The sequence below is a fragment of the Argentina anserina genome, chromosome 3 (genome assembly GCF_933775445.1).
Source record: "Argentina anserina chromosome 3, drPotAnse1.1, whole genome shotgun sequence".
Lineage (NCBI taxonomy): Eukaryota > Viridiplantae > Streptophyta > Magnoliopsida > Rosales > Rosaceae > Argentina > Argentina anserina.
The window spans coordinates 7,763,913-7,783,446 of NC_065874.1; the positions used below are offsets into that span (position 1 = coordinate 7,763,913).

The 19,534-nt window shown below is 37.7% G+C and overlaps 1 protein-coding gene across 1 annotated transcript; it reads right to left on the reverse strand.

The window, feature by feature from the left end:
• Window positions 1–153: 153 nt before the first annotated feature.
• On the reverse strand, window positions 154–18,877 carry LOC126789398 (nuclear-pore anchor). The gene is made up of 48 exons (XM_050515540.1): window positions 18,451–18,877; window positions 18,154–18,300; window positions 17,957–18,055; window positions 17,403–17,531; window positions 17,196–17,288; window positions 17,023–17,088; window positions 16,753–16,842; window positions 16,584–16,661; window positions 16,356–16,465; window positions 15,142–15,262; window positions 14,947–15,039; window positions 14,736–14,784; window positions 13,505–13,608; window positions 13,178–13,246; window positions 12,463–12,591; window positions 12,243–12,347; window positions 12,018–12,131; window positions 11,779–11,857; window positions 11,408–11,451; window positions 11,244–11,317; window positions 10,869–10,971; window positions 10,615–10,749; window positions 10,442–10,540; window positions 10,332–10,373; window positions 10,192–10,245; window positions 9,824–10,003; window positions 9,643–9,690; window positions 8,952–9,002; window positions 8,198–8,281; window positions 8,049–8,123; window positions 7,792–7,976; window positions 7,603–7,705; window positions 7,124–7,240; window positions 6,722–6,814; window positions 6,360–6,515; window positions 6,178–6,231; window positions 5,350–5,463; window positions 5,141–5,218; window positions 4,897–5,046; window positions 3,908–3,979; window positions 3,402–3,557; window positions 3,263–3,316; window positions 2,974–3,100; window positions 2,798–2,865; window positions 2,583–2,714; window positions 2,375–2,479; window positions 1,912–2,083; window positions 154–1,758 (listed from the first exon to the last, which is right to left on the reverse strand). The coding sequence occupies exons 1-48, from the start codon at window positions 18,754–18,756 to the stop codon at window positions 392–394; spliced, it is 6,273 nt and encodes a 2,090-aa protein (XP_050371497.1). The 5' UTR covers window positions 18,757–18,877; the 3' UTR covers window positions 154–391.
• Window positions 18,878–19,534: the final 657 nt, after the last annotated feature.

The following is a 19,534-nucleotide window of genomic DNA, read 5'->3' on the forward strand; positions in this document are numbered from 1 at the left end:
AGTTCGAACTCTACGATTTGATGAGATGAAAAAACCCGTAAAAAAGAAACCTAAGAGCAAAGCCCCAGTGAAACGAAAAAACATAATAGCCTGAATGAGTTCGAGATATACTATTTCATACGATAAAAAATGTGACGTTTGTTGAAATTGAAGGGTACCAAATAAGGAGAAGAATTTGCATATAATAGTTCATATCCCAGACTGGCTCAAAAATAACACCATCATTTAGAAAACCATAGTTCAGTAGGTTTACAGATAACTCTGCTGCAACTAATGAACAACTCCAAATGACTAAATCTCTCTATTCATTTAATACTGTAACAACAGAGAATCCACAACCCCTGGAACCTGCTCCCCAACGAAACCGCAACGGTGCAACTTTGTTATGGTATTAAACTTGATCGCCAGATGGGGGTCCGCGTCCACGCAGAGTACGACGTACAGCACGTGCACGTGCACGTTGTGGTGGTCTTCCCCGACCTCTATTCGGTGCCGGAGGTGCAGCAAGTGGTTGTAGCCCACGCTGTCTCAGCAATTGGCCCTGCCTAGCCTTTTCGAGTATATTTATGGTAGTTGTGGAAGGAGAAACCTGCCTTGTCTCTTCAACTTCAGTGGTCGCACTAGTACTGGCTTGTTTTGAACCACCAACCTCTGTAGTAGTAGTACTAGCAGAGGCACTCTCACCAGTTACAGAGGCATCACCAATTACTGAGGCAGCTTCAGCAGCAAGGTCGGTCTCCATTCCACTTTGGTCGATACCATCATTGGACTTATCAGATGCTTCAGCTGTCTCTTCAGGTACATCAACTTCATTGGTTTTCTCTTCATTTAGAACTTCTGGACAATTCTCTTCACTAATTTCTACAGCAGAAGCACCAGCAAGATCGTCATCATCAACCCTAGAAGGTGAAGCTCTGGGTGTTGTAATAGGCTCAGATTGACCTTCCTCCATACCAGGACTTGCCATGGTGGTATCACCACCTTCAAGGTCTGATACCTCAGGCAGAAGCTCTCCCTCTTCTCTGTCTCCTCCAATTTCACTGGGCTGTTGGTTGTCGGACTCCATCTGATTGTCCTTTGCTCCACCATCCGGTACCGTCTCTTTAACATCTGATCCATCCACATCTTCCAACACAATATTCTTGTCAAGTTGTGATTCAGGTTGACTTGAATCATCAAATTGTTGTTCAATTGGCTCTTCAACCTTCATTACAGTATTCTCAATGTCTTCCTTATCAGCATCAACAGCACCTTCCTCATTTGAACCTGGAGGAAATTCAACATTGAAAGCTTCTTCTGTGGCTGAAACATTTCCAAGACTTTCCAAGGAAGCAGGTGCCGGTCCTTCACTCGTTAGAGGAGAATCTGAGCCCTTGGGCTTCTTTGAGACAGGTGCTGTCACATTGGGACCAGCATCCCCTTGGTTTATTGATTCCTCTTGAGACTCAAACTGAGAGGAAGAAGCTTGACGTTTCCGAAGCAGTGGTTGTGTCGGAGCAGCAATACCCTGAACTTCAGCATCAGTGGAAGCTGCGTGTTTTGCCAAAGTCTGAGATCCTTCCGTCTCTGACATTTCTACATCACCTTGTGGTTCTTCAGGTCTTACAAGACGGGGCCGAACCAATTTCCTCCCTGGTTTACGAGGTTCAAAATTTCTTTTTGGAAAAGATAACCTCCTTTCAGTTTCATCTGTTGTTTTGGATGGCAAGACCGCAGTAGGAGTTATCGAGGATGCAACAGTGGCTGCTTGAGCAGGAGCTGCATAATGCACATAGCAATAACATCACTATGAATCAAGAACAGCAAGAAAAAGTAATCTGGCATTCAAGTATAAAAAGGACAAAATAAAATAAGAATATACAAAGAGAAAGCAGATATGAACATAAATCAGTGCTTTAGTCGAGAAATTACCAGTACTAACAGATGGAGCATCTGCAATTGGAGTGTCTGCAGGAACACCACCAGCTCCTAGTTCATTCAAAGTTGAATGTGCCACCCTTTCATAATTTTCACAAGCCAGGAAGTAAGCAGAGGCTCGATCATCCAGTGTGGCTCCAGAAAGATGTTGCACAACCGAAGTACCCTGGGGACAAGTAGAACATAAGAAATTAAGATAAAATGTATAAAATAACTTGAGAAACAAGGTATTCCATAAAGATTATCCACAACACCAAGCTGACTGGAATATATACTTAATCTCTGGAGTTCAAATTCACCACTTGGGTTGTAGACATCACATCCACTACATGTACTCTTAACACATTAATTCCAAGCTTGGAGTACAAGTTATGAAATTTAAATATTTTCTTATATGCTGGTGGGAGGGTCGGCTGACAAAAGGAAACAGAAACAAGTTGGATAGATAAATCTTTACCTCAGGAAGACCATCTTTTGCAAGCTTCAGCTTTTCCTGTTCATCGGAAAGCTGCTTGACAGCCTGCTTATGCTTCTCCAGCTCATTCTTGAACGTTATTTTATCCTGATATAAGTAAAAAGTAATATTCCATCGCTTCATAAGAAAAGTCGGGAAAAGTAATTGTAAGGCCAGATGATTAAGCTTATTTGTGTGAAACTACAATAACCTGCTCGATTTTATTAAGAGAATCCAATACAGCATTCTCTGTCTTCTTGCGGTTTGCTTTCTCATTTCGTAGGAGGTCCTCTTTTTGCCTCTCCATCGCCTCTTTCTGCCTCTCCATCATCTTTTGTAGAGTCTGGGTAAGCAAGGTAGAGGAGTCAAACGAGCCTGAGGGTTCAGAAGGAAATACATAAATATGAACAGGACTTCAAATCCAACCTGAATTTTTTGGTCTTTCTCTTCTTTGAGAGCATGCTCTGCAGCAGGATCACCAAAAGACCGTTTTGCTAATACAAACAGCAAAAGGTAGATATTAGGTTACTATGATTGTAAAAGAGAAATGAATGGAGTACAGTAAGGATTAAGACTAGTGGTTTTGGTTTTTCCTTCATTACCTTGTTTTTCGTCCAACTGCCTAACAAGGTCATCCCTCTGTCTTTGAAGGTCGTTACAATGCCTTTGAAGCTCATCCTTTTGCTTTTGAAGATCCTCCTTTTCCTTTAAGTACATCTCATACTTCCTCTGTGTTAGAAAGAATGGCAATATACCAAAATCAGCCAATAAAAAGAACTATAAAATTTAATTATTGTACATGTCAAACAATAGCAATGAAGATACTAATAAATGATACTCTTTCTTCTCTGAAAAGCATAACTAAAAAGGACCAACGAGAACTTTAAGAACCTTAAATTGAAGACCGATCCTTCTTTGCTTCTCCGCCTCCGATTTTAAACTTGCCTATGCAGGTCAACCATCAGAAAGAAATACAACATCCTACGACATGAAAGAAAAGCTTTTAAATTAAAAAAAAAATTGATTATACCTCTGCTTGCAACATGTCATTTATCCTCCTATCCTTCTCGGTCAGTTCCGATCTGACATTTGCAATATCTTTTTCTAAAGATGATACAATCTCCAGCTTCTCTGAAAGAAGTTTCTGGACTTCTTCTATATGGGAATCCTTCTCCTTCAATGTTAGCTGCCAGACAGAAAACAAGAAAACAGAAAAAGGATACAAATGTAAACAAATAGTCCAAAAGATGGCCAAATAGCATTTGTAGCAGAAAACTATTTGCAGAATAGAATTAAAATCTAGTCAAGCCGATAAAATCCAGTTGTCATTCCTTTGATACAAGTAATGACCACAAAAGGAAGGATAAAAAGATTTTTTTGGGGACGGTAGGTAAAAACAAATAGTAGCAAAGCTGTAGTGCTCAGTTATAGTGAACACTGATGTAAGTTGATAATGGCCAGGTGATAACTGGGTGTTTAATAGCATTATTGTTGAAATGACGTTATACATGTAAGTCTTATAGCAGTGAAAAGTACCTGCATCTGCTGATGTTCAGCCTTTGTGCGATCATAATCTTCAACATTTATATTTCTATACCTTTCAAGTAACTTCAAGAAAGGGAATACACCAAAATAAGGGTAGTTAATGTTAAAATCACGTGCATGTGCACAGAAATAAAAATCAAATAGAACTGCTCTATGACAAAAGGAAATTAAAAGATAAAGAAAGAAATGACAGGCACTATAATTTAAGTTGTATCGAGGTCATCGTTGGTAAAGACCCTTGACCTAGACTCATTTGGTCATTACGCACATCAATCATGTAAATGATCGTCTTAGCAGAAATGGCTCTGATGACATGGTCAGTATTGTTATTCTTAAAAATGAAACATATAATAATTCTTTCTGAGTGCTGACTTAATGAGCTGAAAGCCTATGTAATGGATCAGGTTTGGATGTACGATGTCATTGTGGGCTACATTTAAGATATATTCTGGTTACTGAAAATCCCACACTAGATTAACTGGATATCGTAGTACAATATTTCCAAAGTCTATAACACAACATCATTTTGGATGTGTAATTGTTGACACAAAAGGGTTAGAGTATAAAAACAACTAGGCTTATTATCTTGACGGATAGGTTCCTCATTATGGGTCCGACCGCTGAAACATACCTACATATGCAGTGACGATACTGAAAGCTCAGCCACATGCAGTTGGCTGCTTACGGTGTGAGCTGGCCAAATCATATTTTAACACTTACAGAATAAAAACAACTCAAAAACCTAATGAACTGTCAGCAAAAAATCCCAATCCATCCCATCCCATCCCTACCTTTCACTTACAATGCAGCACCACACATTAACAAAAAGGAAAGAAAGAAAACAGATATTGATATTGTGCAAGCTCAACCAATACGCAGCAAAAGCCGGCATATAGGTAAGCTGCAAGTCTTATTTTTTTATGCAATTACAAGATGACAATGCAAATGCAAATGGCAAGAGAGCTGTCCAAGATCAGTACCTCATGAAGCTTCTTTTCCAAGTGATTTTTCTCCATCTTTTGTATTTCAATGTCATTTTTACATGCCTCCACCTCGATCTGTCTATCCCTTAACAGCCTCTCTAGGTTGTGACGCTCAACACTAGCCTTTTGTGATAAATCATGCAATTTCTGTAATGAAAATAAGATTTAATGTAGAATAAGAATGAAGAATCATCAGTGAGCAACAATCCATAAGAAATATCCACAAGGACTTCGATGATACCTGGCATTCCTCAAAATTGTGCTTATTTTCTTCTCTGAGTTGGATATTACTTTCGCGGAGCAAGTTTATTTCTCTAACCTGAAAAAGTATTCCACGATGAAACCAGTTACAAGAGAAGACGGCAATGATATAGGATTTAGAGTTTCAGATCCAAATAAGTGTCAATAAACTTCAGACCCAAAAGAGATGTCAAATAAACAGTAGCTGACCTGTAGTTGTAAGGATTTTAGCTCCTCTTCCGAGAACAACATCGACATTGAACTTGCGCGCTCAGCACGGAGTGATGCTTGGGCTGCTTCCGAAGCCTTGAGGGCACTTTCAAGCTAGAAAACATTTTAGCATTATAAAGCAGATGCATCAAGAAACAGAACTTTAACATAACATTTCATATTCTTATAACCAGCCACAAAAAGAGCATGGCAGTATCAGAAAAAAGAGACTCGATATAGAACCATAGCATAAAAGCAGAACAAGATCACACTCAAAAACTGGAAAGTCAAAAATACATCCTAGATAGAAATTTAGAACAAAGGGATAAAACCATAATAAAACAATGACCTCAAGTTGCCAATAGGTAAACTTAAACGAACAAAATTAATAGTCGAATCAGTCAGAACTGGCAACTTGTTGGGAAATAGTAACTTAATGTTATGTGAGGCATCCTTTAAAGAGCATACTAAGCTTCTCCAGCAGACATGTATTATAGGGAGGCCTCCTTTTAAGCACATAATAAGTTTCTCTAGAGACAGATGTATAAAAGGGAGCAAGCACATATAAAGTTCTATGTTAATGCAACCGTTTTAGGATGGTTTCTCCACTGGGACATGTTGATCATTGTGTTACTCGAATATTGATAATTCCAGGGAATGGTAAAGTTTTCTGGTTTAATTCTTTATTTATTTTCATTTTTCAGCAATGTGAAAACATTTACTCTAGGCATGTAGAACTTTTGTGTTCATGTTCAACTTTTGTGTTCATGTTCATCACTAATGACCAAAAGGATATATACAAACACAAAACAAAAACAAAAAACTTACTTGTGATTGCAATCGTAATTTTTCTTGTTTCAATAAGGATATCTCTGTCTCTGTCTGTTAAGTTGAAACAATAAGAACAACAAACAATGCTGTATATATGCCTAAACGCCTAAATAGTGCGTCCAACGTATGTTTGTGTATGAACAGAGAAAGAGTGATAGCAGTAGGAAAAGAGAACTTACAATCTCTTTTGTACGTCGAAGATAACTAATCACAGTTTGCAAACCAGCATCACCTGATGTATCTGCTTCGGTGCTTCCAGAAATTCCAAATGAACCTCGATTTCTCTCGGCCAATCGAATGTGCAAAGCCTCAAGCTGATTGTGCAGTAATTTATTCTGCAAACAACGATGAGCTTGAAATTTAGAACTATAATACAAAATTTAAGCACATAAGGCAAGTCAAAAGTTAATAAAAAATATAACAATGGTCATGTGTACCCAAACAATGATTATATGATCTGCTCTCATGAAATAATCTTACAAACTAATTTCTAGACATAAAAGATCATTAACAATAAAGAAACAGGCGGGCTACAAATCACCTGTTCATTGATTTCGTTGTACTTCTTTTCTGCAATACTAGCGGATTCCTCTAACAACACCTTGTCAACATCCCACTTAGACTTCAGTTCATCCTGTAAAGTTCAGAACAGGTTAGAAGTCTTATAGTAATTGAAACTCAAAACTATAGTATAATTATAGTCTGTGGACCAGGATTCGTAAGAATATAAAAAGCAGTGATGCAGAAACAAATTGCAATTGCACATGTAATGAAGCAAATGCAAATTATATTGTTCTTCACCATTGCTACTTAGATTATTGCGCGTAATTTTCTACTAGCAGTAATTTTCTAATATTATGAGACACATAATACACAAAATCAGCTTGGTACAAATAAACAATTTTAACAATGAAGCACAAGCCACATGAGAAGTGTAACATACATTTTCACTTTTGAGTGCATCATTCAATTTACGCATCTCTGATGCTTCCTGCTGGAGCACAGCCAAAGCTTGTGATGTTTTAGTCAACTCCTGTATTGTCTCCGACTGGAGGATGACCTGCAAAATTGTAAATATATATTAGCCAAAATTGAATCTAATAAACTACAAAAGTGGTGGCATATGCCAAAGTAATAATCTCAAATGTCCACCAGCTACTGAAATAAGAGAAGATGCTGTTTGATCTGAATATGCACAACAGCGTACAGTTGACGAAAAAACAACTAGAAAGCACAGTATCAAACTCCTCATAGAAGTCTTAAATCTTAAAAGAACTTGTTACCAAGAGAACCCAAAGCTGGATGGGACAGACCCTTGTTTGACAAGGTGAACCCTTCACTATCCGTCAGCTTGGATATTCAGTATGGAAAACCATTTCTTGATTCAAGCAGTTTCAAACCAGTCATTATGAAAGTAAATACCTGTCTTTCATAATTAGCCTGTGCAGTGCGCCATCGCTGGTGTTCTTTCTCCAAGTGTTCCTTCAAAGTAGAAAGCTGAATCTCCAGGGAAGCCGTTTGAGAACTACAAAGGAAAAGAGCAAAAGAATTGTAATTCAGACATCAAACTGATTCATTGAATGCATAAAGAAAAGAATATAAAAAATTTACGTTTTTGCTGAGGTTTCTTCCTTTAGGCTTGAAATTTCTGCTAAAGCAGAAAAAAGAGCTTCTTCCTTCCCTGCAGCTGCAGAAGCCAGTTCTTGGGACTTCAATGTAAGCTCATTTTCAAGTTCAGATACCCTCTCTTTCAAAGAGAGTACTTCGGCATCTAGAGATTTCTTCAGTTTTTCAGCCTGCCGGTTTTACATCGTAAGGCAACAGATCTGAAACTATCAGACAGTAACATGTAGAGTAAGCGGCAGTACCTCAATTTTGAAGTTATCATGTGCAAATTCCATCTGTTTCAACGCATCCTCATTTACCTGAGCTATACTCTTATACTGCACATTAAAATGACATTAATCTCAAGTTCAGTCAATATGAAGATATAAACCACGTCAAAGAAAAGTCAAACCTGTAGCATGTGATCTTTATTAGCCTGCATTTCATCTTTCAAATTCTTAATCTCATCCTTTGCAGCACGTAATGCCACCACAGCCTACCGAGTATCAACCAGGTCAATGTCAGACATCAATTACACAATAATACCATACTCCGCTACAACTAAATTTAACCATGTTATACATATATTATCTCAGGATAGAAGACCCAATATTGAAAAACATGTTGTACATATATACTTATATAACAATGGAAAATACATTTTAAGGACCTTATGATGATAATGTACCCCTTTCTTGATCCATAGTTTGATTAAGTGACAAGTCAGATGAAAATGTGCTTGAAGTAGATTGACAGCGCAAAAGTACAATGATTAAATAGTAACTTGTGTCAGTCACAAAGTGATTGGTTGATGAATGGTGATACAATCTTTTTTAGTTCATCCTTGTTTTTTCTTATAATTGATGAGAAATCTTTAGGATTTGACAGTCAAACTTGTTGTGGAAATTCCAGAATGAACCGACAATTTGAAACATGCCATAGGTAATATTTAAGACATCAACAAAAGAAAAAAGAATATATAATATTATTTATATTAATGAAAAATGGAGAGTATATATATCAGTGAAGTTGTGGAAACATCTAAAAATGATAGGGCAATACACTACCAGGTGGAAAATCTGTAATTTTAGTCATAAACATATAGCCAGGAAAAAAAAATTAACACGACTATGTATAACTGTATAAGGTACATGAATGAAACTAACCTCATCGCCTGTCAAAGAAGCAGAACCACTCGCCCCATCAATCTCAACAACCTGCATCAGTAGACAGAGACATGAGGAGTAAATAAACTTTCTTCAGGTCCAAATCAATCACAACATTCTTGAACATAATTACCTTAAAATGCACTAAACCTCAATTCACTACCAGAGATTTGATGTTATTATGACATGTTACCTTTAAAGAGATTTCGGTTAAAGTTTTAGGAACTCAAGTTGTCCACAGCAGCCTTACTTCATACAAAATTATAAAGACTGCCATTATGGTCGCAGATGGTACCCATCTGAGTTGGATTGTACCATTCTGCATTAGACTATTTTGTCCCCTTAATCACAAAATTAAGACTCATAATCCAGTCCAATATAATTAGAAAATGAGGACCAACACCTAAATCCCCTTTCCAAATTATATTACCAAACTTCCACACACAACATAAATGAGGTGCCCAGTTCAAGTCATTGATGAACTAATTTCAGCATAATGTTCAGGAATGTACGAACCAACCATTTTAGCATGATCAGTTGACCCAAAAAAAAAAAAGGAATCACAGCCAGTTTAATCAGATGAGTTACGGAAATTTGAAACATAAATATTACAATGAAAGAGCTGTATACTTCTTTTTCAAATAATATCACATGTTGGAGGTGTTACAATGTTGATTGTAAGAAACTATACCTGGATATCTGAGGATGAACTCCTTTTCTCCAGATCAGACACTCTGGCCTGTGTACATCAACAAAATATTGTGATTCATCAGTGAAGTAAATGCCAGGAATTGGTAATTGTGTGAATGCATTTAATACAGAAAAAATAATCTTGAAGCTTTCAAAGAAAATTTTGAGAGGAAATGGAGGACCTCAGCTACAGCAGCTCTACTCTCTGCAGATGCAGCAGCATGAAGAGCATTAGACAAATCTTTCCTCATTTCTTCAACCTGTTTGCTGGCATTTTTTATAGTCTGATCGCGGTCATGTGCAAGAGAGAGGGCATTATTTTTCTCTTCTAACAATTCTCTTTTAGCATCAGCCCACTCCCTCTGACAAGGAAATCATTTCAAGTTGTCAAAACCAAACATCAATGCTGTGGATCTCAATGGTTCCAATTCAAAAGAATAATAACATAGATTAAAACAACAATAACACAATTCCATAGATTAATCAGGACGCGTAAAAATCTCCTGGACCAACGTTGCACTGTACACCTAAAGTATACCAAAGAACACACCTCTTTTTGTTCTATATACTCTTCGTGTTTTCTCCTCTCAGCAGCTCTTGCTTCCTGTAATGGAATGAGGATACTGAATTACATACACAATGATAATTAGAATGGACATGCAATTATAAGAACACAGTTGAGATGAGTACCTCGCGAACTTGCTGGGTACTCTGAATAGTTTCCAAACTAGCCTGGAAAAATTAATGTCAGAATACATGAAGCATTACTGAAAAGCAAATTTGACTGCAAAGATCCCTACCTGCAGTCTATAAATTCTCTCTGACAAACTACGAACTTCATCCGAAGCTCTCTTCTCAGCATGTTGCAGTATTTCCTTTTCTTGCTTCAAACGAGACACCTATATTGGAAAAGGATATAATGTGAGAATTATCAAAATTATACTAAGCTTTGTGGATAGGTTAACCAAATTACCTCCATAGTGAACTTCCTAGAAAGCTCCTCAGCAGTTTGCACAGACTCAGAACATTCACGCAGCTTCCGCTGGTAGTCAACTATTAACTGAGAGAACTCAATGTTCCTTGCTAGTATACCATTTGTTTCATTCCTCTGATATGTTATGATAAAAGAAACAATAAATGACAGTAAGAGAATCATCAATAAACCCACCCCAACGCTGACATCGATGTCAAAGAACATAATGGACAAACATTCCAGCAAATTATCACCTGATGCTCAAATTCTTTCATAAAGCTCTCAAGTTTTTCTCGAGCAATATTTGCATCCAAAGAGAAATTATCACGCTCTGACCGCAATGATATTATCTCACACCTAACCATTAAATATCACAAATAGTTTACCAAGCGGCGAATAATATGAAGCTGTCATCGCTTAAACAAACTAACAAAAAGGAGGGTAAAAGAAGACAACAACCAAGACCATGAGAGTACATTAATTTGCAAAACATCTACAAGATATCAGGAGCTGTGGATGTACCGGATTCCAGATATCCAAATATAAAGTTAACATTATATCACACTATATGATCATTCACTTTAGTGACATATATCTGAGGAAAGGACAGAAAATATCATGATGTTTACCTGGCCTTGGCTACATCTTGCTCTAGACATTTCACTCGTTCTGCAGCATTGTCTAGGGCCTTTCTACTAGCTTCCTGCAATATTATATAATTGTAAGAGTCAACATTATTAAATAGAAAGGGGACAATTACTTGGATAATCTCAATAGTCAATACTCTACATACCTGAGAACTCTCAAGTAGATGCCTAACATCACTTCGTCTTTCCTCTGTTGGCAGAAAAATTGCATAAGGGACTACATTCAGCAATCATTTTACTTGTATAGGTGCACGCGACTGTGAGGCTGAAGCCCCAAAATATCCCTTTGACAGGAAGTTTAACCCCATTTCTATAACTGAAAAGATTGGGACACCTAGACCTACATACTTCAACATTCCATCCTGAATACAGTTCTGTTCAGATAGTATATAATACTCATTTGTTTCAGACTTGAATCGGAAGAAGATGGTGACACCCTCTTGTCATAGGGTTTCTAAAAACTACACATAAATAGACAGAGGGGAGAGAAGGAGAAGGAGAGAGAGATAGAGAGGACCTGGAGCAGCCTCTATTAAATGCGGGCTAGATGAGTTAAGCGTATGTTCCTCTTCATACAACCTTTTGTACATTGCGACCTAGGAAGATGTCAGGATTAAAAGATAATGAATTAGAGCAAACAATTATGTCATCCTTGCCACCGTTGAACACAGACATATAAGGTGATAAAAATAACACAGCAATGATGATAACAAGAGCGACATAAGTGCTTGCTCCTTGGAGGGATAAAGGGCTTACAGAGGTGTGAAGGGATTCAATCATTTGCCCTTGCTCTTCTGCTCTGCGTAATACAGCCTCCACTCTAGAAGAAGCTTCCTCAGTATGCTTCTTAAGCTCCATTTCAAACTTTTCCTGGAATTCCAAGATACACATACAACATAAAATACTTTATTAAATCAAAAAAGGTACTAAGAACAAGCTCCATAATGAGATGATGGTAGTCGTGGAAATGTTTAAACCAACCTTGAAATCATGTTCCCTATTTTCAAGCTGGTCAGTAAGATTGCGAACGAGACTCCTAAACTGGGCATTCTGCTGAACCAGACCATTTATGTCTTTGAAGGTCAACTGTTTGCATTGTAACATCCAAAATACCACTATTATATACATATCCAACAATACAGGATAAAAAAAAAGGAAAATTTATCGACTCATGGTGGAGACAAATATGAAGCCAGCTTACAAGATGTTCAGATATGACTTTTTCAGTATCAGATTCTGAGTACACCACAACAGTATTTTCGTGACTATCATGACCCGAAGATGAACCACGAAGCTGTATATCTCGACATTCTTTCAAAAGGATTGTCACCTACATGTTATCACCAAGCAAGTCAAGATCGATTCGACAACATTATAGCATATTAACCTAACATTCATAGCATACCCTTAAAAGCATGATTTAAATTGTCCAAAACAATGAAAAATAAACATGATTTCATGGCCAAAGCAAAAATCATCCAACAATTACTCAAATATAGGGTAAGCATGTTAATGTCATTTTCAATACTTTAAAATTTGAGATTCAAAAAGAAAAGTGCGGCCAACTCCATCTATAACACTACATCAGAGAGAATATAAACCTATTTTTATCCATTAAAATCGAAGATAACTTATAAGCCTTTTTTTTTCAAACAATGCAACACTACTCATAATAATAATAATAATAATAATAATAATAATAATAATAATATCCAGTATGAAACTATAGGTGGTATCTATGTTCACAGCTTCATGATCACATTACATGGTGGATTGGACAAAAGCACAATGATATGTAAGAGGTAGTTAAAAAACGAATGGTGGTAAAACTGTTTTACAGCAAGATCATAGTACCAAGAAGCACAAAATTGATGTGACAAAAAGCTATCCATACAAACTTGACATTCTTCTATTACCTCTCTCTGAAGATCAGCAATCTCTTTTTGAGCAAAGGAGTAGTCACGTTCATGTCTCCTTATGTCAGCCTATAAACCAATTGCATAAGCAAACACAATAAACATAAACCATTATATACAAGATAATTACTGTTCAGAGTCAGATATATGCAACTGCCCTTGGATCTACTTCAAACAGTCTAAATTAATGAGGCAAAGCCCCGTTTCAATTGTCACGTTTTTTTTCAAACCTTGGGTCTGAATCCAAGAGCAGTGTGCAAGGCTGATTAATGAATTATTTGACTTCATGAATATAACTGTATACAAAATATTGACACTATTATAAACCTTCAACTCCATGATAATTTTCTCTAAGTAATCTTGTTCAGAAACCGAGTCCTGCAACTTCTGGTTGATCACAGAGTATGCCTCGGCCATTCTCTCATGTTCCACTGCAAATGACAAATTTAGGGAAATAAATAATATATCACAAATCAGAAGTTAATTTTTCTGTTCAAAATTATTGTATTGCTTGCAACTGCCTAATAAGAGCAGCCAACATTGACCAGAAACAACCATATACAGTGTTAAACTTTAGCAAAGTACCACATCTTTGCTTCCGGCCGTAAATAATCATATTTTACCCGCATAAATTTTGTAATAAAAAATTAGTAAATTATATCATGAATAACTTCTGCACAAAGAAGAGATTAAAAAAAACAGTTACCACATAGCTAAATGACAAGAAAAGGTGTCTAAGTTTTTGTACTACAGACAATCGCATTACTAGGATCAGTAGGATGTAAATATGTATATTCATATATAAGCAATATATATATAGACATTTTCTCAGGTGCGGACGTCCGCACGGTGTGGATTCCGCGATTCGGGCAACGCGTAACGACGGCGTGGATGGTACCGGCAGTGCTCCCCCCTCCCGACGCTCCTATTTGTGCCGACCGGAGCTGCAACGCCGGCCCACGACAGCCGGAATCTTGAAATTTCCTCACGGTGCCCAGAAAATTGAAATTTCGAGATTCCAGCCCCCATGGACCGGCACAAACAGGAGCGCCGGGAGGGGAGGAGTGTGCCCGGCACCTCCAACGCCACCGGTCACCAAAATCGCCGAATCCGCACAGTGCGGACCGTGCGGACATCCGCAGCTGAGAAGCTCAATATATATATGCTTAAAGAGACGAGATAAAAGAACCTATGCCTCCTTATAGAGCCCACATCCAACATCACAAGCCCTCACCATGTTTCTTTTTATTTTTTATTTTTAAGTTAAATAACAACCACTAAGGAAGACATAAACTAGGGTTGATTTGCCTAATAAAATATCACAAATTTAACAACAAAAAGGGCCAGCAGATTTCCGATCCAAAATTAAAGAAAACTTGAAGTCCTCATCTATAGAATTCTTTAGCAATTCTACAAGGTTAAGTTGTTTTTTATTTGAAACAGTATATAGTGCATGTCTGAATCATTGTTGGAAGATAAAAAGTCAAAAATAAAGAAAATCAACGATAAACCGTGAAGCTTCTGATGTGAAGATAGGCATGTATTTGTAAGAAAATACCTCTTTCATCCATAATGACTTCTGCTTTCTGTTCTATTTCATACAAAACCTGCAATCATAATATACTTAAGACGTCTGCCTCACAAAAAATTGAATAAATAAATAAATATAGTGACTATTTTATGATCAAGAGTTTCCATCCAAAAAACGAGTACATATCATAAGATGATTGACCAAAACCGAAAATAAGTAGCAATGTAGATCATCATACCCGTTGCAAGATTGCCTCAGATTCCTTCCTTCCCAGCTGCTCATGGTGCATGGCATCGACTGCCTCTTGGTACTTCGCATACATTTTTGCAAGCTATTTAAAGAAGCAGATATAAAAGACAAAGGAAGGATTAGAATTAGCAACCAAGATTGATAACAAAATATGACTCACACGAGTAGTAAAGTAGCTACTCACACTCCACCCATCGCGTAGAAGGGAAGCTGCTAGTGCTGTTCCAGAAACATCAACAGGAATCTTTGGCACAATCGCACCATTAACCTCAGCCATGTCAACATGTTCTAGTGAATTCAACCACCTAAAAAATAAAATTCAGCACGTAATAATAATTACATAACACACACACACACACATATATATATATAGAGAGAGAGAGAGAGAGAGAGAGAGTTGCACAACTCTCTTCCATTTTTCTGGATTCTAAACTGGAAATATTAGTGAGCAACAAATGTAAAGTTCATCAGCATGAAATTACAAAGCAAGCATATAAGAAACAGAAGGAATAGACCCTCAGCACAAATCTAACAATTTCATGTCAAAAAACAAAACAATACAGAACAGACGAAAACCTTTTCAATTTTATGTTTTTTTCAGAGAAGAGTGTGAAAAACTCCAGTGATTACCACTATTACGAAAGCATTTCAACAGCTATCGTAATGATTTGTCAATTAAATTAATTACAAGTACTCAACCCAAGAGAACAAAGATGAAGGCATTATGATTTGTTTCTAAGAATTTTCAGGAACAAAAAGAAAACTTAAAATATTTAATCATATATTTCTGTGCCATGGTCATTAATCTACATCACCGGCGGACCTAGCTAGGGGCTACTGTCGGCAGGTGCCTAGTGATTTTTCCTTTCTCTTGGTAATATACTTCATAGTTACCCAAATCTCTTAAAAATTGATGTATACACCCCCATTTTCAGTCTCTCTTTTGTTCATATAAACATTTCACCCCATATAAATTGAATCCTGGGTCCCCCACTGATCTACATGCCCATTACTTGAAGCTAATAACTAGGCTAGTGTTTTTAACCACATGTCCACACATTCATTATCTTAGAGTTCATGCTGTTTTATGTAAATCCAATATTCATTAACTTGAATCAGCAAATGCTCATGTAGTTTTTAGTATGATATTTAAAATTCCAAGTTCATAGTAACAAAAAAAAAATTGTTTGATACAAAGTTTATAGTAACAAAGTTGCACCGTATACATTTCAATAAAATGATTTCATACGCTTGAGAAAGTTCTCAGTGATACACCAAAACAAGTATAAACTTCAGTATATCAATCAAAAAAAATTTAGTGATTTCCATAGGACAACAATAGATTAAAAGTGACTAACAAAACTGTTTTTTTTTTAATGGGATAAAAGATATACATACATTTCCTGGCTAGAACTATTGACTGGGAGAAGACTCGGCTCATTTGCTTTTCTGCTAGTTTCAATTTCAGCTTCGCACTTCTCAAGTTTTGTCTTCAGATCTGCTGCCTCCTATAATCATAAAACCGAAGAAGAGGAAAAACAGCATGTCATTAGAATAATTAGGTCTTACCTTAATGTGGAGAAGGAGAAAGAAACCTCTGCAAATTGCAGAAACTATCCAATCTACCTTTTCAAATTGACTTCTTACTGACACTTCCCTTTCAAGTCTCTCCTTGTAATCATGTTCAACTTGACTCAAATGTGTCTGCATGGTAGCACATATAAAAGAATTACAACAAAAATCCGATATAAATAATAAAGAATGATACATCAAACAAGGGAGACTAAATTTTCACCTCCAGGGCTTTGATCACGCCCTCAAGCTCTCCAGCCTTTTTGGACCATTCCTCTGAACTTTCCTTATATAGCTCAACAAGCTTATTTATCTGTAATCGTAGACTAACTTCATTTTAGATATATGATAATAACTTAATAAGTAACTACGAACAAAATTCACAAATCCTAGTATTGCTGTTAATATTTCTATATCCACTAACGATATAAATTTCCATTCTACTGTCAACTAAATGTTATTTAAATATGGATGGACATTTCAAGAAACTGACCGTCGAGATTTCGGCATTAGATCTCTCTTCATTAGCTGCTGCAGTATCTTTTGATGAGCGTAGTTCCTGCAAGTTTTGTACAGGTATGTATGAGCCAGAAGACGTCTGATGAGCGATACAAAATAATGAATAAGTTATCCTAAGAGTGCCAAAATGGAATGTAAGCCACCCACCTCCTGCAAGGTTGTCACCTTAGCTTCTAATTCCCTCACTCTTTCCTTGTTCCAATTTAAGGAGCTAGAACAGTCATTGAACTTTCGTTCAACCTGACAAAATACGATAAGACTCCCATTAATATATATCTAGATATAGATAAAAGTCATACATGCACATGCTCATATCAGATATGTATACTTTTTAATATTGTAAAACACACTTACATCTGAAAGCTTAAAAGACATCTCTGCCTCAATGTCGGCATGCGATCTACGGAGCTTAATGAGACTGTCAACTTTGGCTGCTAACTCATCATTAAGCCAGACATTATGTCTCTCAATAAGTTCTTTCTCCTGTATTTAACAGATTTGAAATGGTAAGAACACTGAAATTCCAAAGTCACATTTGTTTGCTTCAACAACCGGTAACAGAGCAAGCAATTGCTAAAGCTACTTCAAGCAGCAACGTACAAACTATTTGTCAGTAAATTAAGGATAACATTACAAATACTTCCAGTGATGCCGGATCACATAATAGTTGATACAATAAGGGTTCAATAGGACTAATCGCCCCTCTATAAGAACTGCATCTGCCAAGACCATAAAAAAGAGAGAAGGCAACAAAAGTCTGTGTGTATTCTTATCCAGCAAATCAAGGTAATCATACATAGTAAACATTGCCATTTACCATTAGTAATATATTCTAAGACTGGGCCAAATACACCAAATGCAAGTTACACAACATGAAAAGGTTGTGGCAATTAAGTGAATAAACTCACCTGTGAAAGATGAGTACATGAATCCTTGGTGCGTGCTAACTCCGCCTCGGCTTCACTCAATCGAGCCTCCCTCTGGGCAGCATTCTCAGCCGACTTGACCTGTAAAAAAAGAAAGTGAGATGGGCGCTTCAATGAATGGCAAATACATTCGACTTCATCGCCGAAACAGGAAAGAAATGCAACTCAATAAAGCTTACAATCTTCTCGAGATACGACTGGACAGTGACATTCTTAGCACTAATATCCTCATCCTTCTGCTCCACTATCTCCATCAACTGCCTCTTTGATTTATGCAGCTCCGACACCTCCGTCTTCAGCATCTCTATCTCACTATCTTTATTAATCTACACAGCAAGCAACCAATAACCGCAATCGAAAATCGAAATCAGAATCAGTAACAAACCAACAGAACTGCAATGCATCCAAATCCATAAAACCCTAAACCAGAGAAACCTCATCACGAAGATTTGAAAATATAGCAAAAATGAACGTACGGCTTGTAAATTGAGCTGGCGCTTTTCGGACTGGACCTCGGCGAGCTCGGAGAGGCGCTCGTCGAATGAGGATTTGAGCTGCGCGAGCTCGGCCTCGAGCTTGGAGTAGTCATCGCAGAGAGCGAGGTACTTCTGCTCCAGGAGGGAGCAGGTCTGCTCGGCGGTGATGGAGGCGGCGTCGTTCTGCGCCTTCACGGTGTCGAGCTCGGTGTAGAGGTTCCGGATGAAGGAGTCGGCCTTCTCCGCCACCCAAGCGGCGTCGGCTTGGTGGCAGGAGAACTCTTCGTCCGAGACGAAGAGCGGCATGGCATCTGGGGTAAGGGCTGTGCCCTGAAATTGGAAGTAGGGGTCAGATTTCGGAGGTGGAATTGAGGGAGGTGGCGAAAAGTGGGAGAAGGGGAAAGAGGGAATGGAATTTGAAGGGGGAGAGATACAAGGGCGTAGGATCGGCACTACCACCAGTGGCGTTGTAATGCGGTTCAGATTCAATATATACGGAAGTGACCCGGAAGCCCCATATAGAATCCATTTTGGTTGAAGCCCATCTACATCAGGGCTTTCATTATTGGGCCGGGCAAAACCAAAACAAGTCCAATGCACAACTAACAAGTAACTGGCCTCGTACCCGACGATGTATGTGATATTCGTTTCACACTTTTACGGGGTTGGAGAAATTTGTTTTAAATGTTTTCCTAAAAGGTATGTGATCCTTTTATGTAATTTATTTTACAATAAATGGTAGTTTTAGTAGAAGACACTAGTGAAACATTTGAGTTTTTACATAATCGTTGTTTGTTTATTTATGAGGCTGTGAAGGTAAGATAGCGGAGAGGCAGATTTAGAGATGACAAGTGGGCCGAAAAGCCCGAATTCAACGGGCATGGCTCGTTAAAAATCGGCCATGCACGGTCGGAGCCCGTTAGAGACCCGGTTCGAACACGTTATTGTAATTGGCCGTGTTGGGCTAGATATTTTAGCATATGGGCCCGGTCCGGCCCGAGCCCGTTTTTGGCACAGCACTAGGACTGGCAATATTGAGCCAAACAAAACCGAATCATCAAATATATTAGCTACCGAAGTGTTG